Genomic DNA, 25,641 nt, shown 5'->3' with positions numbered 1-25,641 from the left:
AAGGGTGTCTGCCATGGATCCATGGACGACGTGGTACTTGAGGTTCCTTCTACTTCTGGGGCTTTGTCTCCATGATTTGCCACCTCTATGGAGCACCTATGGGGCCCACAGAGTGAAATCCCAAGCATTCCCTTGGAGGGGCCTACTTCATCCTACTCAGTCTTGCTTCTCCTGTCTGAACAACACACGGGGGACAACTTCTTTGGGGAAGGGGTGGTCTTTATTTAGGGACTGTGCATTTTTAGCATTTCTCTCACCTGGCAGACATTTAAAACAGTATTACCATCTTCTCACTAAGACTGTCACATTTGAGAGACTTTTAGAGCCGCCGCCCCCCACAGGAAAAGGATGATGTCTCTGGTCACTCTCCAACCACCCAGTGAGGCGTAAGACCAGGATGATCCCTTTCCTCCCACCTTTGGTCCAAGTATCAAAGGGCATCCCAGCGGAAGCTCTTTCTGGCAGTCTTGGGGCGTGAAAGGAAATGCTTCTCTAGCACTGCCCTGCTACCTTGAATGATGGGTTTACAAAGCCAGAGGCAGGGATTTCAGGGGACAAACAGGCCTGGTTTAGTCTCTAAATCTTTAAATATGGGATAGGAGCAAAAGGTTGAAACATTTGGTCTCGCGTTGGGAAGGGCATTTTGAGGAAGAATGGGTGAATTCACTGGAGCTGGCCCAGGTGATGATGGAAACCAAATAGGGGGTGGGTCCCAGGTACAGAGGCTGGAAATGGGGACTCCTCAACGGGACTAGTTTGGAAGGGGGGCTGTAGGGTCTTCAAACCGTTTTTTATATTTTCAGAAGCCTATTGGAAATCACTATATTTGCTCTTCATAGGCTTCGGGAAAAGGTTTAAAAGAAAAGTTTTGTGGGAGTCTTTTTGGCTAGAATTGCATCAGTGTGGTAAGAAATGCAGATTGGCGATTACATACATTTCTGGTCACATAACCAACACAATTTGCTAGGCAAGAGCCTTCCCAGGCCTGAGGTCCCTGGGGTGAGTGGAAAATAAGGAGCCCTTTGGGGCTGTGGGGCAGAGATGGCCTCAGGGATGTTTCCAATATTGGCCACCCCTGGACGCTCCAGCCTTGCCGGGTACAGTGTGGGCCTCAGCCCAGCAGTCTAAGAGCTTCTTAGCAATGAGAATCGCAGCCCTCACCCCAAATCTACTGACCCAAAAGCTGGTCTTTTAGCAAGATCCCCAGTAATTTATAGGCACCGTGAAGTTTGAGAAGCACTGTTCTAGCCGTCCAGGAGCGGAAAGGCCGCAGCCCTGGCTAGGTGTGGTTACAGGGCCTGGAGAGGAGAAAATAAAGGCATGGGGGTGGGGAAAGGCTGGCAGAGTCTGAGAGAAAAGCTGTCGTCGTTAGACAGACCCGTCCTCCCCACAGGCGGCTTGCCGAGCAGGCGTCCCGGGGTGCTCCACCGAGCTGCCCCACACCGGGCTGCAGAGACCGCCCCAGGCAGGGAAGTTCTCGGAGACCTGGGAGCTGGGCTGCCCAGAGAAGCAGGGCCCCATGGGGCCCGGGCAGAACGGATGGCTTGTCCAGCCAGAGAGGCCCCTGTCCCTTCTCAACTCTGCCAGAAAAATCTTGGCAGAGCTCAGAAGCCCCCTCAGGGAGAGGTGCCTGGTGAAAGTTTTCCCAGCAGTGGCTCCTTCTTGGAGCAGGAGGGATGAGTACTCAGAACGAAAAGGCTGGGCGCTCAGGAGCCCCCATCTTCAGGGGGCTGGGGGGAGGGCGGCCCTCTGGGACAACGCATTTTACAGAAGCGAGTGTGAACATCACAGATGTGTCACGACCAGGGGCCCAGGGCTGCCGGCTACAGCAGGGCTGCAGGAAGGTGTGGGGACCAGGGGCGGGCTGCAGGGGGCGCTGGAGCTCCAGCAGCCGGCTCTAAAGCGCTCTCTCTTCACTGGTCAGGGTGGTGATTCTGCGCAGGTTTTCCCTGACTTTAATAAATTCGGGGGCATGGTCCTCTTCCTTTTCTGGTGGTTTTTCCAGCTGCAGGAGAGAGAAACAGAGATGTGAAGTGGCTGGGCTAGGGGAATTCCCATTCTCAAAAGCCACTGGGTTTGGACCAAGGGTCGTCTCTGGGGAAACAGAACCGGGATCAGTTTTGCCCCCAGCCCGGTAGCTGGGGGGAACAGAGCATGAGACTGTTTTCTCCCCGTGAAGCCTGGTTCAGATTGCTAACCTCGTTTCTAAAATGGGAACGCCACCGAGCTCACAGGGCAGTTGAGAAAAGGCAATCAGAATCAGCAGGCAATAGATTGGGCCCATGAGGAAACTGAGGTTCAGAGAGAGGAAGCCACTGGCCCAAAGTCACACAGCAAAGGGAGTGGCAGGGTGAGGACTCAGGCCAGGGGTGAACCCCTGGTGCGGTCCTCATTTTGCTCAACCTTGTGGTCAGCCGTGGCCGCATGTAGAGCTCCTCCCTGGACCAGGAGACAGTCTTAGAGGAGGCGTGGGCCGGGTCTAGGGGGCCCCACCCACCTGGTTCAGCCGCTGCTGCCGTTTCAGGAGCTCCTGCTCAAAGGGGCACTGCAAGCGCTTGGCCTCCAGTTCCTCCTTCTTCTTCTTGATGAGCTGGTTCCGCCGGCGGTGCTCCAGGACACGCTGCAGCTCTGGCTTGCTGTCCACGCCCAGGCCCCTGGGGTGGCAGGAGGAGGGGTTTGTTAGGAGATCCCCCAACTTCTCCCCACCCAGGGCTACACCCTGCGCACACATCAACCTATACCATTACATCGTGCAATCCTCCTGCTAGCCCGGGGAGGTGAAACCATTACTGTCCCATTATACAGGGAAGGGAAGCGAGGCTCCTAGGATTTAAGACACCGGTCCAAGTCACAGCTATGAAGGGACTGAATGAGGATTTGCACCTACGCCTGTCTAAGTTCAGAGGCCAGGTTTTATGATATTACTGGTTATTTTCTCAGGATAAGTTTCTAGAGGTAGAGTTGCTGGGTCAGGCGCTTTTAAAAGATTTTGGATACATATTCCTGTCTTGTTCCTTAGAAAAGATTATCCACTTTATACTTCCATCAACAGTATACAAGAGCATCTGTTTCTCCCTATTGTCACGACCCGATCTTTTTGTATTTGAGAATCTGGTAGGCAAAAAATATCTGGTTTTCCTTTGTTTCTTTGATTGCTAGTCACATGGACCAGCCTTGGAGATGTTTGCCAGCTACTTGCATTTCTTCTTTTGCGACCTAACCATACCTATCTTTTGTTCATTTTTTCCTTATGAATTTATAAGAGAGACGTATATATTTTTATCATTTATATTGCAAATATTTCCCCTGATTTGTCTTTAGGCTTTTGTTTAATTGTGGTGATTTTAAAAGGGATGACTCTAAAAGGCAACCTGAGAAAATACTCATAATACACAGTCAGCCCTTTGTTTCCGCGGATCAAATCAGTGGTTGGCTGAATCCGTGGATACCGAGGGCTGGCTGTACTATGCCATAAAATACATAAGGGACTGGAGCATCTGTGGATTTGGGGTTCTGTGGGGGGTTCTGGAACCAACTCCCTGTGGATACAGAGAGACTACTGTGACTAAGAGGAGGGGGTGGGCACAACACGGAGGATGCAAAATGAGATCTGGGGAAGGTCTGTTGCAGACCACTGAAAACAAGAAGGAAAATCACAGCCAGCGCCAATACCAAAAACGGCCAGTAGAGGGAGCTTCAAAGGCACTGCGGCCTTCATCCTGGTGCTCTGGCCTCGGAGAGGTGGAAAGCTCAGCCTCCCTCTCCCCTTCCCCACAATCCCTCTCAATAATCCAGTCCCAGCCCTGATGCCTCAAGCCTGCCTTGCTCATTGCATGCTCCTGGCCTCCCTGCTTCACTCATACCCCCTCCACGACTGTGACATCCCTGCTTGAGACCCTTCACAGGTCCACATGTCTCTTCTGGCCTACCCTACAATCTTTGCTCCAGCCACTCTGAGCTACTCCTGTCTCCTGTCCATTCACACATGCTTATCCATCTGCTGGGAACACACTTGCTTCTACCGGCCAATGTCCCCCTCCTAAGCTGGCTGACTTGTGCCCACCCTTCGGGCCTTGACCTCATGGAGGAAGTGATGCTATCTTGGAACCCTGCCTGGCGGCTCCGCTGGGGTCGCACGCCCATTTATGCCCCCGTCCAAGCACCCATCCTACCACCTGGTTATGCATCCATCTCCTCTGTGAGGGCAGGAACTGGGTCCCATTCCTTCTTGTAGCCCCAAGTCTGGGCACAGTGCCTCGCACATGGTAAATGCACGTGGAGGGCAGCCACAGGTGGGGAGCTGGGTGGGAGAACAGGGCTTTTGGACCTTCACAGTGTCTGCTGGTGACCGTGTGGGGCACCCTTTGTCCGCCTCAGCCTCTAGGGGCCCCAGGATGACTACCAGGCCTGCCTTTCATGAGGGGCACCTCCCCGCGCCTCAGCAGGCCTGAGGCAGCCGAGCTCCACTCCCACCTTCTGTGGTTCATGAGCAGCTCTCGGTGCAGCTCCTGGTGGCTCCGGGAGGCCTTCACGGGGTTCAGCAGCTTCTTGGGCGTGATGAGCTCCGGGTTCCACTCTCTGTATTCTGGCCGGGCCATCAGGCCTCCGATGTCTGCCCGCTCCCTCTGGATCTCCGAGTACATGGAGGCTGTAGAAGTGACAGGGGAGTTGGTCAGAGCTGGGCCCACAGTCTCACCCATTCTCATGGGCACAGCTGAAGGGCAAGGGTTTTGGTGTTAGATGGATCTCGGCTTACTGTGCGGCCCTGGGCAAGCTACTTGCCTTTCCGAGCCTTGGTTTCCTCATTTGTGAGATGGAAATAATTGAGCCTGTGCACAGAGTTGGAAGGACTGGAGATGATGGCTGTAAAGTGGGTTATAGAAAAGTGCTACTTTTCTTGACCCCTAAAAGTGGGGTCACAAAGTGTATGGGTTGACGCGTGCAAATGTTTTTGTCCTGACTTTGAAAACAATTTTTTCCCTCCTATAAAAGGAATTCTGTTTCTCGTTGAGCTTGTATCAGAAAAACAAATTTAAAAAGAGCAATATGTACTTGTTAGGGATAATTTGGATAAATGCAGTGATCAAAAGAAAATATCACCCCTTATTGTCCAACTTCCCTATCCGTAGTTCCAAATTTCCTCATGGACATGTCCAGCTTTTCACTTTCTCCAGATCAAAGAGGAGGGTATGAAATCCCAGGACTGCCATGTCTAATTACAAAGGGATGGTTGTCATCTTTAATGCAGATGTCTGACTTCTTGATGGCCTCATTTCCTCCACAGTAGCTTGAAATTTGTCAATGCACTTGAAATTCAGGCAGAAGGGCCCACTACTCTCCAAGCTGGCTCCATATCCTTGAAATGCCCCGAAGCAAGTACAAGGGTGAGGGTGAGAGTGGGAGTGGGGGTGGGGATTTTTAAGAGAAAGTCTCAAGAGGGTGACACAGCCTGGCCCTTAGCTGCATGTAGTATTTAGAGTGAAAATTTAGGCATTCGCTCTGCTCCCTTCATGAGTCCCGCTTTTCTGAGGTTGAGCCTCTACTATACACTAGGCATTGGCAGTGTCTGGTCTGTTATATAGTAGGCACTCAATAAATATTTGTTGGCAATTGATAATAAAAGCTTTGAGGTTGTACAGATGAGAAAACTGATGCTCAGGGAGGTTGGTCTTAGGGAACCAGTGCTTTAAAGCATGTGGTTTCCATGATGCAACTGAGGGGCTGTGTCCCCACTGCATACATCAGGCTCTAGTCTCCCTCTTAAAAACCACCAACCACCATGTTGCCTGTGGACAGACCCTCACTTCTTCCCTCCCACTGGGAAGAGGATGAAAGCCATTCTCTGCTTGATGAACAGGAGTTCTCCAAGTAAACTAGACAGGGATGGTGGTCTGTGCAAGAACCTGGAAGTGGGTAATAGGTCAGTGGGGTTGGAAAACACAGGAGGAGGGGGTTTGATGGGGTGCAGATTGCAAGGTAACATGTTAGGGAATGTGGGCATCAGGGAATGTGGGCATCAAAGGGGAGATGATGCTTTGCAAATGGTAGCACTCCAGACACGTGTTTGGCATTTCTATTATTACCTACTGCGGGGTGCTGTTAGGAGGATTAAGTGAGACCCCGTTTGTAAAGATGCTGTGTAAACTGAGAAAAGTGTTAATCTTGCTACATCCAAAATATCTTATAATAATTAAGTGTCAGAGCCTAGAGACATGGTTGCTAATTTTCTTTCTTGAATTCCCATTCTCAAAACTACCTCTAAAATGAGAATTCTAATTAATTTTCTCTTCTTTTTTCATAAGGCTATTTGTTTTTCAGGTTATATCTATCTCTCTTAATTTTTTGGTCCTTAAAAAATGATTGTGGTAGGGTTTAGTAGTTAGTTAAAAATGGGCACTTGACAAAATAAACAGTTGGCTATATCAGCTCCCTCCTCCTTTAAAAATGTGGGTATTTTCTTAGTCTGAGATTAAGCTGTCTGGGAGCCAGTGCGTTAGAATATCTTGATTCAGATTGGAGTTTGGGGAATTTTTCCCCCTTCCACTGCCTTTTCCCATTACCAAGTCTCACCAATCCTTTATCTGAGTAATTCTTAGCTACACTCTTTTCTTCCTATGTGCTCAGCTCTCATCTTACCCAGGCCATTATCACACCACACTAACTGCTTCAGCTCCTTGGCTAGTCATCCTGCCCTTAATTCCTGTGTGCCCCAAAGCTTCATAATTTTCATCAGTCACACCATCTTTAAAACAACTAACTGTATGTTGCCAAAGCAATGAGGCAGGAAACAGAAATAAATTATATAACTTTAGGAAAGGAGAGGCCAGAATTAATATTTGCATAAGATATCACTATATGTACCCAGAATTCCCAAATGGATTAACAGAAAAGCTTTTGGAACTAATGAGGAAATTCAAGTGTGGCCAGATACAAAACAGGTCCACAAAACCAAGAGCTCCTGCATAACAGGAATGGCCATTGAGAAAGTACACAATCATACAATTATTCATTCATCCTACCATATGTTGGAGTTTCTATAATCTGCCAGGTATGGTGGTAGACAGAGATGAACTAAACAGGCAAGGCTCCCACTCCCACAGAGCTGACATTCTGCTAGGGAGGCAGACAGCAAACATGTACACAAACCAACAAAAATAAATGATTGCAAATCGCGAGGAGCCCGCCCAGGGAATTGGGCAGGGGGGGGGGGCGGGCGGTGCTAGGATAGAGACTAACCGGAGGACCCTCCTTCAGCCAGGTGCAGCAAGAGGGCCTCTCTGGGAGGTGACCTTTAAGATCTAACAGTTGAGAAGGAAGAGGGAGCCTGTGTGGGGCAGAGGGAACAGCATGTGTGACTCATGTACCTTGAACAAGCTTAGTCTGTTCAGGAAACAAAAAGGCATAGTGTGTCTGGAGTGGCGTGAGGGAGTGACAGGGGGAGAGCATGGAGTGAGGGTGGACGGGTGGTTTCAAGTTGGGGAAAGATCGCCTCTGGTTTGATTTTAAGAAGGTCATTCTCACTACTGTGCGGGGGAAAAACTGTGAGCAGGTTTTGGGAATTTCTGATATGACTTTGGTTTCTTTTACTTCCAATGGGCAGCCTCTGTCTTTCCCGTTAAATTCCAGAGGAAAAACATCTGATTGGCCAGGCTGCGGACCTTCACTTCAAAGGTCATCAGCGAGCCAATAATGAGTTGGCCACCCCGGGGCCAGTCCTCAGCCCAGCAGGGACCACACAGGATCGTGCTTACAAGGGGGTCCTGCGTTTTCATTTTGCACTGGGCCCTGCAAATTAGGTAGCCAGTCCTGCACCCCAGGTCCAATCAATGACCAGCTCTGGTTCAAGGATCTGCTCTAGGCTTATTAAAAAAAAAAAAAAAATCAGTGGTGAGATGTGGCAGATGATGATTTGCTGAGACCAGGGTGGTGTGGTCACTGAGGCAGGAATCCTGAAGGATGTGGCCGGTTCTTCAGCTCAGAGCTGCAAGTTGGGAAGACTGCTGCCCTTGCCAGTTAGTGTTCTAAACTCCAGTAAACACATGTGCGATCCATGGACGTGTGTGTGTGGCCCCCAGGGTTTAGACAGTGCTGAGCCAACCTTCCTGCCTTTAATTTAATTAAAAGAGGCCTCCATGTAGAAGAGCCTCACATAGGTGTTGGAATAAAAGAGGCTGCTCAACAAAGCACAGGAGCTAGGCCAGGAAAATCGGGCTCTCCTGGGGGTCAGCTGAGCCCCCTGAGCAGAGGAGGGGTCCATTCTCAGGGCTGCTCTGGCCAGGTCTCTCAGGCTGCTGGGGTGTCCTCAGAGATCCGAGACTTCTGGGGAGGTGGCCGTGATGGGGCAAAGATGTGAGGTAAGGTGAGCGTAAGGTCATCTCTGAAAAGAAAAAGGTGAACGCCCCAAGGAAGAGCTGGCAGGGAAGAAGATCAATTGAGGAGAAAGTTGAGTAGCTAATGAATGTCCTTCACTGGTTGTCAAAGAAAGGCAGAATAATGTTGGAGCCATTAGAATCTGGATTGAATGTTGGCTCAGCCCGTTCCTAACCATGGCCAAGTGTACCTATCCTCTGCAGCAGGAGTCCAAAAACTATAGTCTTTGGGTCAAATCCAACCCCTTTGGAACAAAGCCATACCCACTCGTTACTTATTGTGTGCGGCTGCTTCCTCTAGAACAGCAGCATTGAGTAGGTGTGACAGCTGCTCTTGATCAGCACCCTTCTTCATGAGGTTGTTACAAAACGAAGGAGGTGATACTTGCATGGTGCTTGGCCAGTAAGTGCCTAGCACTGAGTCGAGGACGCAGAAAGTGCTGGCTACTAGAGCTGCCACATACAGCGAGGCAGGTTGTGCACTGAACAACTCCAGGGCCTCACTCCTATAGATGAAACTATGAGTGGGGCCACCTCGTTAGCCGTTATTAATAAGCACTATTAAAATATCCAACTTCTAGTCTTGGATTGAGCATTCTCATTTTCCTTAAAAACTGTACTAGTTAAATCAGTGGATTTTAACCCTGGATGCATACTGACATCATCAGAGGGAGTTTAAAAAATACCAATGTCTGAGTCCTACCCTGGGATTCTGATTTAATTGGCCTGGGAGACAGCCTGGCCTTTGGGATTTTAAAAAACTCCCCAAGGGGGTGGAGACAAGATGGCAGAGTAGAAGGACATGAGCTCACCTCCTCTCATGGAAACACCAAAATCACAACTAACTGCTGAACAACCGTCAACAAAAGAATGCTGGGTGACTGTACCAGCATCCTGGGTGGTGACCGAGACCCAGAGATTTGGAGCTGCCAGATGTTGCATCGCATCATGGGAGAGGACTTTCCAAGATGGCAGAGGAGGCGGAGGACATGGAGTTCATCTCTCCCCACAGACACATCAAGAATACATCTACAAATGGAACAAGTCTCACAGAGCACCTGCTGAACACTAGCAGAGGACCCCCAGACACCTAAAAGGATAAGAAAGATCCCCACATAACCGGGTATGACAAACGAAAGAAGGGAAAAGGAAAGAGGAGAGGAAGCAGGACAGGACCTGTGCCCCCGGTGGGGAGCTGAAGGTGAGGAGAGGTTGCTGCATCTGGGGAAGGCCCCTCACCAGCGGGGAGATCAGCTGGGACAGAAGGGGAGCCTCGGGGGCTCAGAGGAGAGCCCAGCAACCAGTCTGTGGCTGTCAGGACAGAGAGAGACCTACACAGATGGTCCGTGCCACAGCCCTGCATGCCCCAGCCTGAGACGGGTGTCCACCGGTGCACATGGGGGCTGGGGGCTGGAACGTGGGGTTTGGAGAGCAGACCTGGGGAGGGGACTGCTGTTGGCCGTGAGAAGACAGCCTGAGGGGATAGGACTGAGGAGCTCCTGCCCTGGGTGGCCTGCACTCCCTGAGCGCTGCCTCAGCTCCTTCCTGCCTGATGGGCTTGTGTGCTCTGGCACTGTCTGGAGCAGACTCTGGTTGGGGGGACACACGCAGAGGTGGGGCTGAAACCACAGCCGAGTGCTGTGTAACTAAAGGGCCAGGGGCCCTGTGACTAAGGAAGAAGAGCTGAAATCTCCCCTGGTGGTTCTGTGAACCATGCAGATACACGTCCACTGACGTCTTCCTAAATTCAGCACCTGTGAAACATCAGAAAGGACAGCAAGTGCTCCTGCAGCTGGGACAGATCTGGCTTTAGCAGCCGTGGGCTCTGTGGACACGTACATGTGGGGGCTGGGCCAGGCCAGAGTCTGAGCTGCCTCCACAGCTCCCACTGCAGGTCCAGGTGCACGACTACTGCAGTCCTGGGACCTGACCTCAGTGGACCTGCACCAGTGGCCTGGTGAAAACAACTCCTGAGAGTCAACAAGGCCAATTGCTGGCGTACCCGCAGTTAAAGTGGGACGGAGAGCAGTGCCAGCAACAGTGTACTTTGTGAGCCTGCACAACAGGCGAAAGGGGACACAACAGAGCACGTTCACAGGTGAACAGCTCCAGAGGAGGACTACGCAGTGGCTTCTCTCCCAGTGGGAGTTCTCCAATCCCACTCACCTCACACTGCAGATCGGAGACACAGCCAAGAAACAGATTTAGGGGCCTCTACTCCAACAACTAGGGAGCGGACTCTGCCCCTGACAGGGCAGTGACAACCACAGAGCAAAGGGGAGGCCCCACGCAATAGCCAGGGCAGGCTCTGGTCACCAGAACACCAGTCAAACCCCCTATCAAGGGGATAATGGCACAAGCCTCAGGACCAACCTCACCCACCAGGGGGCAGACACCAGAAGCAAGAGGAACTATGATCCTGCAGCCTGCGAAAACGAGACCACAAATGCAGTAAATTAGACAAAATGAGATGATAAAGAAATATGTTGCAGGTGAAGGTGCAAGATAAAAACCTATAAGAACTAAATGAAGAGGAGATAGGCAATCTACCTGAAAAAGAATTCAGAGTAATGACAGTAAAGATGATCCAAGATCTTGGAAAAAGAATTGAGGCACAGATCAAGAAGATACAAGAAATGTTTAAAAAAAGACCTAGAAGGACTAAAGAACAAACAATCAGTGATGAACACCACAATAAGTGAAATGAAAAATACACTAGAAGGAATCAGTAGCAGAATAACTGAGGCAGAAGACCAGATAAGTGAGCTGGAAGACAGAATGGAGGAAATCACTGCCACAGAACAGAATAAAGAAAAAAGAATGAAAAGAAATGAGGAAAGTCTCAGAGGCCTCTGGGACAACATTAAATGCAACAACATTCAAATTATAGGGGTCCCAGAAGAAGAAGAAAAAGAGAAAGGGCCTGAGGAAATATTTGAAGAGATTATAGTCAAAAACTTCCCTAACATGGGAAAGGAAATAGTCACCCAAGTCCAGGAAGCACATAGAGTTCCACACAGGATAAACACAAGGAGGAACATGCTGAGACACATATTAATCAAACTAACAAAAATTAAATACAAAGAAAAAATATTAAAAGCAACAAGGGAAAAGCAACAAATGCCACACAAAGGAATTCCCATAACGTTATCAGCTGATACTGATAAACTCTGCAGGCCAGAAGGGAGTGGCAGGCTGTATTGAAAGTGGTGAAAGGGAAGAGCCCACAACCAAGAAAACTGTACCCAGCAAGGCTCTCATTCAGATTTGACGGAGAAATCAAAAGCTTTACAGACAAGTTAAGAGAATTCAGCACCACCAAACCAGCATTACAACAAATGCTAAAGGAACTTCTCTGGGGGTAGGGGAGAGAGGCCACAACTAACAAAAGAAAATCACAAATGGGAAAGCTCAATGGTAAAGGTAAAAATACAGTAAAAGCAGGAAATCATCTGTATACAAGTATGATATCAAAAGCAGTAACTGTGAGAAGAGAGTACAAATGCAGGAAATAGGAATTACATTTGAAATTAAGAGACCAGCAACTTAAAACAACCTTGTGTGCGTGTATATGTATATATAGACTGCTTTATCAAAACCTCATGGGAAATGCAAACCAAAAAACTATAATAGATACACACACACACACACAAAAGCAACCCAAACACAACACTAAAGATGGTCATCAAACCACAAGAGAATAAAAGAAGAAGGGAAGAAAAAAGGCCTACAAAAACAAACCCAAAACAATTAAGAAAATGGTAATAGGAACATACATATTGATCATTACCTTAAATGTAAATGGATTAAATGCTCCAACCAAAAGACACAGACTGGCTGAATAGATACAAAAACAAGACCCGTATATATGCTGTCTACAAGAGACCCACTTCAGATCTAGGGACACATACAGACTGAAAGTGAGGGGATGGAAAAAGACATTCCATGCAAATGGAAATCAAAAGAAAGCTGGAGTAGCAATACTCATATCAGACAAAATAGACTTTAAAATAAAGACTATTACAAGAGACAAGGAAGGACACTACATAATGATCAAGGGATCACTCCAAGAAGAAGATATAACAATTGTAAATATATATGCACCCAATTTAGGAGCACCTCAATATATAAGGCAAATGCTAACAGCCATAAATGGGGAAATCAACAGTAATACCATAATAGCAGGGGGCTTTAACACCCCACTTAAACGAATGGATGTATCATCCAGATAGAAAATTAATAAGGACACACAGGCCTTAAATGACACATTAGATCAGATAGACTTAATTGACATACATAGGGCTTTCCATCTGAAAGCGGTAGAATACACTTTCTTCTCAACTGCACACGGAACATTCTCCAGGATAGATCACATCTTGGATCACAAATCAATCCTTGGTATTTTAAGAAAATGAAATTATATCAAGCATGTTTTCTAACTGCAATGCTATGAAATTAGAAATCATTCTAATAAATTAGAAATCTAATTATTGTATTAGAAATCAATTACAGGGAAAAAACTGTAAAAAACATAAACACATGGAGGCTAAACAATATGTTACTAAATAATCAATTGATCACTGAAGAAATTAAAGAGGAAATAAAAAAATACCTAGAGACAAATGACAATGAAAACACAACGATCCAAAACCTATGGGATACAGCAAAAGCAGTTCTAAGAGGGATGTTTATAGCAATACAATCCTACCTCAAGAAACAGGAAAAATCTCAAATAAACAACCTAACCTTACACCTAAAGCAACTAAAGAAAGAAGAACAAACAAAACCCAAAGTTAGTAGAAGGAAAGAAATCATAAAGATCAGAGCAGAAATGAATGAAATAGAGATGAAGAAAACAATAGAAAACATCAATGAAATTAAAAGCTGGTTCTTTGAGAAGATAAACAAAATTTACAAAACTTTAGCTAGACTCATCAAGAAAAAAAGGGAGAAGACTCAAATCAATAAAATTAGAAATCAATAAGGAGAAGTTACAACTGACACCACAGAAATACAAAGGATCATAAGGGACTACTACAAGCAACTATATGCCAACAAAATGGACAACTTAGAAGAAATGGACAAATTCTTAGAAAGGTACAACCTTCCAAGACTGAACCAGGAAGAAATAGAAAATATGAACAGACCAATCACAAGTACTGAAATTGAAACTGTGATTAAAAATCTTCCAACAAACAAAAGTCTAGGACCAGATGGCTTCACAGGCGAATTCTATCAAACATTTAGAGAAGAGCTAACACCTATCCTTCTGAAACTCTTCCAAAAAGCTGCAGAGGAAGGAACACTCCCAAGTTCATTCTACAAGGCCACCATCACCCTGATGCCAAAACCAAAGATACCTCAAAAAAAATTACAGGCCAATATCACTGATGAACATAGACATAAAAATCCTCAACAAAATACTAGCAAACTGAATCCAACAACACATTAAAAGGATCATACACCATGATCAAGTGGGTTTATCCCAGGGATGCAAGGGTTCTTCAGTATCTGCAAATTAATCAGTGTGATACACCAACATTAACAAACTGAAGAACAAAAACCATATGATCATCTCAATAGATGCAGAAAAAGCTTTTGACAAAATTCAACACCCATTTATGATAAAAACTCTCCAGAAAGTGGGCATAGAGGGAATCTACCTCAACATAATAAAGGCCATATATGACAGACCCACAGCAAACATCATTCTCAATGGTGAAAAACTGAAAACATTTCCTGTAATATCAGGAACAAGACAAGGATGTCCACTATCCCCACTTTTAGTTAACATAGTTTTGTAAGTCCTAGCTGTGGCAATCAGAAAAGAAAAAGAAATAAAAGGAATCCAAATTGGAAAAGAAGTAAAACTGTTACTGTTTGCAAGATGACATGAGACTCTACATAGAAGGTCCTAAAGATGCTACCAGAAAACTACTAGAGGTCATCAATGAATTCAGTAAAGTTTCAGGATACAAAATTAATGCACAGAAATCTCTTGCATCTGTACACTAACAATGAACGATCAGTAAGAGACATTAACATTCCCACCCATGGCAATCTACAGATTCAGTGCAATCCCTATCAAATTACCAATAGCATTTTTCACCAAACTGGAACAAAAAATTCTAAAATTTATATCGAAACACAAAAGACCCCAAACAGCCTAAGAAATCCTGAGAAAGAAAAGTCGAGCTGGAGGAATCAGACTCCATGATCAGACTATACAACAAGCCTACAATAATTAAAACAGCATGGTACTGGCACAAAAACAGAAATATAGATCAATGGAACATGATAGAAAGCCCAGAAATAAACCCACACACATATGGTCAACTAATCTACAACAAAGGAGGCAAGAATTTACAATGGCAAAAAGACATTAATAGTGCTGGGAAAACTGGACAGCTACATGTAAAAGAATGAAATTAGAATACTCCCTAATACCATACACAAAAATAAACTCAAAATGCATTAAAGACCTAAAGGTAAGACCAGATACTATAACTCTTACAGGAAAACATAGGCAGAACACTCTTTGACATAAATCATAGCAATATCTTTTTCAATCCGTCTTTTAGAGTAATGACAATAAAAACAAAAATAAACAAATGGGACCTAATTAAAGTTAAAAGCTTTTGCACAACAAAGCAAACCATAAACAAAACGAAAAGACAACCCACAGAATGGGAGAAAACATTTGCAAACGATGCAACTGACAAGGGATTAATCTCCAGAATTTACAAACAGCCCATGCAGCTCAATATCAAGAAAACAAACAAGCCAATCAAAAAATGGGCAGAAGACATAAATAGACATTTCTCCAAAGAAAACATACAGATTGCCAAGAGGCACATGGCTCTGCTGATGACCCTGGAGGTCCTACAGCTCCTCCCCAGAGGCTCCACACATGTCAGCCCAGTGCCAGACAAGGCTCAGCTAGGATCACTAGTTTCTCCCAGGGTGAGTTCATCAGGCCACTGGGGCTGATGAACTATGTGGCTAATGCTAGGGTGGCAACTTTGAAACCAAACACTGGCGCCCCGCTGGCCACAGGAGAGCAATAAGGAGAGATGGAAGGGAAGTGGTGCTGATGGAGACCCAGGTCCCAGTTCATCCTGAGGATGCCTATGGGACCCTAAGCTAAGGCTTAATGTCCCCTTCATCTGCCTTTCCCCTGCCCTGGTGGTTCTGGTGTTGTCTTTGATGGCATCAGTTATAACAAATGACACATGAGGCAGTAAAGCAAAGTGGTTTAGGCAGATGTTTTCGAGGCGCCAGACTGTGTTTGAAGCATCATGGTACCCCCTTCCTAGCTATGTGACGTTGGGCAAGTAGCTTAACCTCTCTGAGCCCCTTTACAGTGGGAATAATGGTAGAATCTATTCACGGGGCTGTTGGAGGGTGAAATGATATAATGTGCATGATGTGGTTAGCCCAGTGCCTGGCAGTTGTACTCCTCCTGTCCTGAGGGACCTGTGTTGAGCACTTGACATTTGATGAAGGCTCACTCACCTGCATCTGGATCTCACAATCACCCCAGGAGGCAGCCAGTGGTACTATTTTATTATTCCCATTTTCTAAATGAGAAAACTGAGGCTCAGAGAGGCCAAGATACTTGTCCAAAGATACACAAAATAAATGGCAAAGCCAGAACCTTTAGACCCCAGATTCAGTGCTCTTCCTACCACTCCACTGTCTTCTAGGTGCAATGTGTCTTTCAGTCAACAAAGCAGGTTTACCTCCCTTTTCTCTCTCTGGACACTTGAGAAACCCCAATAAAGAGGCAGTGTGAGCCCTTTACATAGATGAGAAAATGGAGGGTGGTAACTGGAGTACTCCTCGCCCTCTCACTGGGGAGCCCCAGCCGGGCCCTAGCTGCTTTGGGTTTAATCCAGAATCCACAGGGCTGTCTGCCCATTGCTGGTTTTTGTTAGGAGGGGACCAGCTGATGGTGTTTCCTCCCGAGGGTGTTGGTCAAAGTTTTCACTCCTCTGCCCTCCCTCCCCCTGCCCTTGTTCCTTATTACTGTTCAAGCTGCTGCGTTTAGAACACAACCAGGGATCTTCTTGGTTCAACATTTCATGGGGTGGAGGGGCAGAGGAGAAGAGATCCTTTTAAAATAACTACTGACCAAGGAAAAGAGGCATTCAGTAAAAGTGACAAGCGTGGCCACAGGATTTCCTAACCCTTCTTGCTTTTTTCCTCCCTGTGGGGAAAGTACCCATTCGTATTTCACTGGCCAGCAACCAAAGAACAGGGTATCTGGGAACCTCCTCCACATCTCCAGCTGCCCGTGGCCAATGCCTACAAGCCCCTGTCAGAGCTGCCTGTTCACTGGGATGCAACCTCCCCACACCATGAGAAACTGACTCGAGACAAACTTCCTGAACATGTTGCCTTGGGTCCACTGTGACCTCCTAGTTTGTGAGAAGGTCTGGGAGGGCATTCAGGGTTTCAAGTCAGTTCCATAGCAGAGCCCCGGGCTGGACATGGAAGGTCGCTAGAGAGGTTGGTGGGGAGTATTGTGCAGCTAGCCAGGGAACAGCGTCAGCAGATCAGATATTCGTGCTGGCCCACCAGTGGCATGATGCCAGCCACTCCACTTGGCAAATGCCTCCAGGGGGAGATCCCGGCAGGACTTAGCACCAACAGACCTAAGAGCCACTCAGGATCCAAGCTGACCAGAGACACAGGTACTGGGGCCGGCTCACAACTGGGAAACCACTGGGTTTGGTAGCAGTTCAAAAAAGTGACACACCCAATCCTATAACCTCTGATTTTTGGCCCAATACCAGCCTTGCCTCATACTGCAAAGTGCTAAAGCCAAATCCACCAGAAAGGCAAGCAGGTAGCACGTTACCGTGTACTCACCATGTGCCGTGTACTGTGCTCAGCATTGCAGCCATACCTCATGAAATCCTTACAGTAGACTGAGGAAATGGGCACTCTTGAGACCCCTTTTTACAGATGAAGAAACTGAGGCTCCAAGGGGTCATCTAATTTTCCCAGATCGCACAGCCAGCAAATGAAGGCTCTAGAGTCTGAGCCAAGCTGTCTGACCAGTGTTCTCTCCGCTGTGCCTCCCGCAACACTCTGGCATTTTATCTATCAGTTCTTAAGAGAATTACAACTGCTATACTGTGTGAAAATGGACTTAGGTGAGGTCACATCATGCATGAATTCAGAGTCATCTGAGCATTTAGAAGAAAGAGATCAACCAGAATGGTAGGCTGAATCTGGGCACTCCCTGCACTTCATTTCCTTTCCTTTTCCCAAACCCAGGGTGCCAGGGGGCACCATCAAGTCATTTTACAGAGAGAGGACATAGCACAGGTACCTGGGCTCAAAGAGCTCTGCTCCCCTGACAGCCCACCTGGTGCTCCGAGGCTGCCCTCCGTCCCCCACACCTCCTCCCTGCACTGCACCCAGCTCAGCAGCAGGTGAAAAAGAAAAGAAACCGTCTTACTTCTCAGCTGTGCCTGTGCCATTGGGAAGGGAACTCGGGCGCAGCGTTGCTGGGTCCTCACTCCACCGGAGTCCCAGACTAACAAGGAGGGCTGCCTCCAAGGGCGGTTCCTAAAGCCCTGGGGATGAAACATGCCACCAAGTGAGGCAGCTCCACATTCCTGTTTATTCTGGTATCAATAAAAAGGAACTGTTACTATAGTAACGGGTATTGCACTTGGTACTTGGCCACTTCCCCGATGTGGAACACCATGTCCAGGCCACATGCCGGGGAGGCACAAATAAATACCGATTTTGTCAGACTGTTGAGGAATAAGAACACGCCAAGCTTTGTTCTGAGCGACCTAGCTCATGTAGAGGCATTTCCCCTTGTTTCTAATGGGAGAGTCAGCAAGAATGCATTCCGGTATTTCCCTGATGGAGAGTGAGCCAAGCTTCCTGCTGCAGTGTTCAACTCTTCAGGAGAAAATGGCTCTCAGTGCAAAAGGAAGGGAAACTATGTTGGGTCAGTTCCAGGTCATCCACTTATGGGCCAGAAACTCCATCCATGTTATTTACACGTTACCCTGAACTTCATCTGAACACCAGAGAGGAGCCAACAGGACGTTGCACAGGAGAGAGCGGGGCAGTAGAAGCTGACTGGCTCTGGGCCAGGCTGGTCCTTGTGTAAGTCCCTGCTCGGCTCGGGCACCAGCCCCTTTGGCAGCCAGTTAACACCCCTGAGCCTTGGTTTCTGTGTTTGTCAAATGTGGAGAGCAGGGTGGTTGAGAGAAAACACAGATGAGATGACATTAGTGAGAGCATGTAGTCAATGCTCAGCAAGTAGGACTCTTCCTACAGAGAGAGCTGGACTCAATGTGATCAGAGAGCAGGGCCCCAGCATGAAGCACTGTGCCCGGCAGAATCTGCGTTCCATAGATCTTGACTCAGTGAGTCAATGTGTGAGTCTGAAAATAAAGAACGTGTGTAGATGCTGAAGGCCAACATGGGTGCTTACAGATAACAGAGGCATTCTCCTAATTTCGGAATCAGTGTTCACCTGAAAATGTGGAAGTGTTTTCTGGCTTTTATTGGCATTCTTAATACTCTAGCAAGGAAGTTGGCATCTACCAGTTAAACTTGGCCCTCTTCCCACCTTTACTGTCTCGTGAAGAGTCTTGGTTGGCTGGGAAGTGATTAGGCCCAGGACATACATCAAGTATGAATGCAGGCGTTAAAAATGCAATTTTGCTTCTATAAATATATTAGCAAACTGAATTCAACAACACATAAAAAGGACCATACACCATTATCAAGCTGGATTCATTCCAGGGTCACAAGGAGGGTTCCACATACACAAATCAATCAATGTGGTACACCATATCAACAAAAGACAAAAACCATATGATCATTTCAATAGATGCAGAAAAAGCATTTGATAAAATTGAACATCCATTCATGGTAAAAACTCTCGCCAAAGTGGGTATAGAGGGAACATATCTCAATAATAAAAGCCATTTATGACAAACCCACAGCCAATATAATACTCAACAGTGAAAAGCTGAAAGCTTTCCCATTAAATTCTGGAACAAGAGAAGGATGCCCACTCTCACCACTTCTATTCAACACAGTATTGGAAGTTCCAGCCATGACACCCAGATGAGAAAAAGAAATAAAAGGTATTCAAATCAGAAGGGAAGAGATAAAATTGTCATTATATGAAGATGACATGATAATCTATATGGAAAACCCTAAAGACTCCACACAAAAACTATTAGAACTGATAAATGAATTCATCAAGGTAACAGGATACAAAATTAACATACAGAAACCTGTTGAATTTCTTTACACTAACAATGAAATATCAGAAAGGGAAAGATTTAAAAAATCTAATTTAAAATCACACAGAAAAAAAAATAAAGACCTGGGAACAAACCTAACCAAGGAGGTGAAAGACTTATAGGCTTAGAACTATAAAACGTTGATAAAGGGAATCAAGATGATTCAAAGAAATGGAAATATATCCCATGCTCTTGGATTAGAAGAATTAATATTGTTTAAATGGCCATACTACCCAAAGCGATCTACAGATTTTTTTTTTTCTGTTTTTTAGCCGCACTGCATGGCATGAGGGATCTTAGTTCCCTGACCAGGGATTGACCCCATGCCCCCTGCAGTGGAAGTGCAGAGTCTTAACCACTGGACCACCAGGGAAGTCCAGCAGTCTACAGATTTGATGTGATCCATATCAAATTACCCATGACATTTTTCACAGAACAAGAACAAATAATCCTAAAATTTATATGGAACAGCAAAAGACCCAGAATTGCCAAAGCACTCCTGAGGAAAAAGAACAAAGCTGGAGGCATAACTCTCCCAATACTACAAAGCTACAGTAATCAAAACAGCATGGTATTGGCACAAAAACAGACATGGATCAATGGAACAGAATAGAGAGCCCAGAAATAAACCCACACACCTATGGACAATTAAACTTCGACAAAAGAGGCAAGAATATACAATGGGGAGATGACAGTCTCTTCAGCAAGTGGCGCTGGCATAGCTGGACAGCCGCATGTAAATCAATGAAGTTAGAACACTCCTTCACACCATGCACAAAAATAAACTCAAGCTTAAAGACTTAAACACAAGACATGACACCATAAAACACCAAAAAACTCATAGAAAAAAATAGACAAAATGTTCTCTGACATAAATTGTAGCAATATTTTCTTAGATTAGTCTCCTGAGGCAAAAGAAAGAAAAGCAGAATCAAGATGGCGGAGGAGTAGGACGTGGAGCTCATGTATTCCCACAGATATATCAAAAATACATCTACAAGTGGAATGATTCACACAGAACATCTACTGAATGCTGTCAGATCTCTGACTTCCGAAAGGGCAAGAAAACCTCTATGTAACCAGGTAGGACAAAAGAAAAAAGAAAGAAAAAAAAAAAAGAAAGGAATCAGGATGGGACCTGTGCCCCAGGGAGGGAGCTGTGAAGGAGGAAAGGTCCTGCACCCTGGGAAGTCCCCTCACCAGCGGGGAGATCAACCTGGATGGAGGGGGAGCCTCGGAGGAGAGCACAGCAACCGGTTTGTGGAAGGCAAGATGGAGAGTGACCTGCACAGATGGTCAGTATCACCGCCCTGCACCCCGCAGCCTAAGACACTTGTCTGCCAGTGTGGGCAGGGTTTGGGTGCTGAAGCTTGGGCTTTGGAGGTCAGACTCAGGGAGAGGACTGGGGTTGGCTGCATTGAGACAGCCTGAAGAGGCTGGAGTGTGGAAACTGAGGGTGCACTCAGAAGAAGCCTGGGCCCTCTAGAGAGGCAAGGCATCATGTTGGGGGGCATGTGAGAACAGGGGCAGGACTGCCATAGGAGCTTCTTTCCCTGTGAACACTCTCTCAGGCAACAGGACACCACCTACCTGAGCTCTGGAGGGGGGTGCAAGCTGCCACCACCTGTGTGGTGGGCTCCAGAGGTGGGCATGGCCATGGCCGCTGCTAAGAGACCTGCGAGTGGGCTCTGGTCACTGCTCCTGCTGTCCTGGGAGGGCATGGGCTGCTGCCACCGCCACTAGGAGAGCCGGAGCGGGTGCTAGTCACTGTCCCCACCATCCAGGGCACGCTCACGGGCAGTGAACAGGTGCCAGTTGCTGTCCCTGCTGTCCCGGAGTGCGTGGGCCACCACCACCGCTAGGAGACCCAGAAGCAGGCACCAGTCACTGCCCTTGCCGTCTGGGGAGTGTGCATGGGTGGCAAACAGGCGTCAACCACTGCCCCTGCTGTCTCAGGAGTGTGTGGGCCGTTGCTACTGCTGGGAGACATGGGAGTGGGTGCCAGCTGCTGCCCCTCCTGTCCCAGGGGCATGTGGGCCACTGACACCACTGGGAGACGTGCGCACAGGTGTCAATCACCGCCTCCACTGTACCAGGAGTGTGCATGGGGCCGCTGCACCTACACACCCCATATCAAGGGGATAACAGCCAGCACACACTGAGGAAAGAGGCAGCAAGCATCCAAACTAAAAGCAGCCCCTCGATTCCAGACAAGATGGTGGAGTAGAAGAACTTGAGCTCACCTCCTCTCATGAAAACACCAAAATCACAAAAAACTGCTGATCAACTATTGACAAAAAAGACTGGAACCAGGCTTCCCTGGTGGCACAGTGGTTGAGAATCTGCCTGCTAATGCAGGGGACACGGGTTCAAGCCCTGGTCTGGGAAGATCCCACATGCCGCAGAGCAACTAGGCCCGTGAGCCACAACTACTGAGCCTGCGCGTCTGGAGCCTGTGCTCTGCAACAAGAGAGGCCGCGATAGTGAGAGGCCCGCGCGCCGCGATGAAGAGTGGCCCCCGCTTGCCGCAGCTAGAGGAAGCCCTCGCACAGAAACGAAGACCCAACACAGCCAAACATAAATAAATTAATAAATAATAATTAAAGGTGCTAACAATTGAAAAAAACAAAAACAAAAATTACGTCTTGTTTGTCAGGCATGTTGTACCCATTGAAGAAAATAGTACACATTTAAAAAAAAAAAAAAAGACTGGAACCTACCAAAACAGATATGTTACATCCAAGGACAAAGAAGAAGCCACAATAAGACAGTAGAAGGGGCACTTTCGTGATATAATGAAATCCCATGCCCATCGGGTGGGTGACCCACAAACTGAAAAATAATTATATTGCAGAGGTTCACCCACAGGAGTGAGAGTTCTGAGCCCCATGTCAGGCTCCCCAGCCTGAGGGTCTGGCATTGGGAGGAGGAGCCCCCAGAGCATTTGGCTTTGAAGGCCAACAGGACTTGAGTGCAGGAGCTCCACAGGACTGGGGAAACCAGAGACTCCACTCTCGGAGGGCGCACACAAGATTTTATGTGCACTGGGACCCAGCACAAAGCAGTGACTTCATTGGCCCCTGGGCTAGACCTAACTGTGGGTCTTGGAGTGTCTCTTGGGAAGGCGGGGGTTGGCTGTGGCTCACTGTGGGGGCAAGGACACTGGTGGCAGAGGCCAAGGGAATATTAATCGGCATGAGCTCTCCCAGAGGTTGCCATTTTGGCACTGAGACCTGGCCTCACCCAATAGCCTGCAGGCTCCAGTGTTGGGATGCCTCAGGCCAAACCACCAGCAGGGGGGTAACACAGCCCCACCCATCAGTAGACAGGCTGCTTGAAGTTGTACTGAGTTCACAGGTACCGCTAAACATACCCTTTGACACAGCCCTGCCCACGAGTGGGACAAGACCCAGCTCCACCCTCCAGTGGGCAGGCACCAGTCCCTCCCACCAGGAAGCCTGCAGGAAGCCCCTGCACCAACCTCACACACCAGGGGCCAGACACCAGCAGCAAGAGGAACTACGATCCTGCAGCCCGTGGAAAGGAGACCACAAACACAGAAAGTTTGACAAAATGAGACAGCAGAGAAACGTGTTCCAGGTGAAGGAATAAGATAAAAACCTAGAAAAACAACTAAGTGAAGTGGAAATAGGCAATCTACCTGAAAAAGAATTCAGGTTAATAATAGTAAAGATGATCCAAGATCTTGGGAAAAGACCGGAGGTACAGACCAAGACACAAGAAATGTTTAACAAAGAGCTAGAAGATTTAAAGAGCAAACAAATAGATGAACAATACAATAACTGAAATGAAAAATACACTTGAAGGAATCAATAGCAGAATAAGTGAGGCAGAAGAATGAATAAGTGAGCTGGAAGACAGGGTGGTGGAAATCACTGCAGCAGAAAAGAATAGACAAAAAAGAATGAACAGAAATGAGGACAGTCTTAGAGACCTCTGGGACAATATTAAACACACCAACATTCTCCTATAAGGGTCCAAGAAGGAGAAGAGAGAGAGAAAGGGCCTGAGAAAATATTTGAAGAGATTATAGCAGAATACTTCCCTAACATGGGAAAGGAAACACTCACTCAAGTCCAGGAAGCACAGAGAGTCCCATACAGAATAAACCCAAGGAGGAACACACCAAGTCACAGATTAATCAAACTCACAAAAATTAAAGACAAAGAAAAAATATTAAGAGCAACAAGGGAAAAGCAACAAATAACATACAAGGGAATCCCCATAAGGTTATCAGCTGAGTTTTCAGCAGAAACTCTGCAGGCCAGAAGCAAGTCGCATGATATATTTAAAGGGATGAAAGGGAAGAACCTACAACCAAGAATACTCTACCCAGCAAGGCTCTCATTCAGATTTGATGGAGAAATCAAAAGCTTTACAGACAAGCAAAAGCTAAGAGAATGCAGCACCACCAAACCAGCTCTACAACAAATGCTAAAGGAACTTCTCTAGGTGGAAAAGAAAAGGCCACAGACAGAAATAAGAAAATTACGAATGGTAAAGCTCACTGCTAATAGCAAACATCCATTAAAGGTAGGAAATCATCCACAAACACATATACCAAAACCAGGAATCATGAGAAGAGGAGAGTACAAATGCAGGATATTGAAAATGCATTTGAAATTAAGAGACCAGCAACTTAAAACAATCTTTGTGTGTGTGTGTGTGTGTAGAGAGAGAGAGAGAGAGAGAGAGACTGCTATATCGAAAGCTCATGGTAAGCAGAAATCAAAAATCTACAAGAGATACACACACAAAAAAAGAAAAAGCAATCCAAGCACAACACTAAAGATAGTCTTCAAACCACAAGAGAACAAAAGAAGAAGGGGAGAAAAAAGACCTACAAAAATAAATCCAGAACAATTAACAAAATGGCTATAAGAACATATATGTCAATAATTACCTTAAATGTAAATGGATTAAATGCTCCAACCAAAAGACATAGACTGGCTGAATAGATACAAAAACAAAACCTGTGTATATGCTGTCTACAACAGACCCACTTCATATCTAGGGACACATACAGACTAAAAGTGAGGAGATGGAAAAAGGTATTCCATGCAAATGGAAATCAAAAGAGAGCTGGAGTAGCAATTCTCATATCAGACAAAATAGACTTTAAAATAAAGGCTGTTACATGAGACAAGGAAGGACACTACATAACAATTAAGGGATCAATCCAAGAAGAAGATATAACAATTGTAAACATATATGCACCCAACACAGGAGCACCTCAATATATAAGGCAAATGCTAACAGCCATAAAAGGAGAAATTGACAGTAACACAATAATAGTGGGGGACTTTAATACCCCACTTACATCAATGAACAGATCATCCAGACAATCAATAAGGACACACAGGCCTTAAATGACACATTAGACTGGATGGACATAATTGATATTTATAGAACATTCCATCCAAAAGGAGAAGAATACACATTCTTCTCAAGTGCACATGGAACAATCTCCAGGAGTGCTCTCATGCTGGGCCACAAAGCAAGCCTCAGTAAATTTAAGAAAATTGAACTCATATCAAGCATCTTTTCCAACCACAATGCTTTGAGATTAGAAATCAATTACAGGAAGAAAAACTGTAAAAAACACAAACACATGGAGGCAAAGCAACATGCTACTAAACAACCAATGGATCACTGAAGAAATAAAGAGGAAATCAAAAAATACCTAGAGACAAATTAAAATGAAAGCATGATGATCCAAAACCTATGGGATGCAACAAAATCAGTTCTAAGAGGGAAGTTTATATCAATACAGTCTTACCTCAGGAAATAAGAAAAATCTCAAACAAACAACCTAACCTTACACCTAAAGCAACTAAAGAAAGAAGAACAAACAAAACCCAAAGTTAGTAGAAGGAAAGAAATCATAAAGATCAGAGCAGAAATAAATGAAATAGAGATGAAGAAAACAATAGAAAACATCAATGAACCCAAAAGCTGGTTCT

At 46.3% G+C, this 25,641-nt stretch overlaps 1 protein-coding gene across 4 annotated transcripts in view; it reads right to left on the bottom strand.

Annotated features, from left to right (window-relative positions):
- Positions 1-1,297: 1,297 nt before the first annotated feature.
- Positions 1,298-25,641, bottom strand: part of FAM107A (family with sequence similarity 107 member A) — a 79,568-nt gene continuing 55,224 nt past the window's right edge. For 3 of the 4 annotated variants that reach the window (XM_007192354.3, XM_007192352.3, XM_007192353.2), the window contains 3 exons: positions 4,474-4,648; positions 2,498-2,654; positions 1,298-2,005 (listed from right to left, as the gene is read on the bottom strand). In XM_007192354.3, coding sequence (XP_007192416.2) covers positions 1,898-2,005; positions 2,498-2,654; positions 4,474-4,643 — 435 coding nt within the window. In that variant the 5' untranslated portion in view covers positions 4,644-4,648 and the 3' untranslated portion in view covers positions 1,298-1,897. Of the gene's footprint in view, positions 2,006-2,497; positions 2,655-4,473; positions 4,649-17,838; positions 17,973-25,641 lie in introns of those variants that run through there. The other variant, XM_007192351.2, reaches the window with a different exon arrangement.

The sequence above is a fragment of the Balaenoptera acutorostrata genome, chromosome 10 (assembly GCF_949987535.1).
Source record: "Balaenoptera acutorostrata chromosome 10, mBalAcu1.1, whole genome shotgun sequence".
NCBI lineage: Eukaryota > Metazoa > Chordata > Mammalia > Artiodactyla > Balaenopteridae > Balaenoptera > Balaenoptera acutorostrata.
Note: the sequence above shows the minus strand (reverse complement) of the source record. Positions and strands in the feature narration are given on the sequence as shown.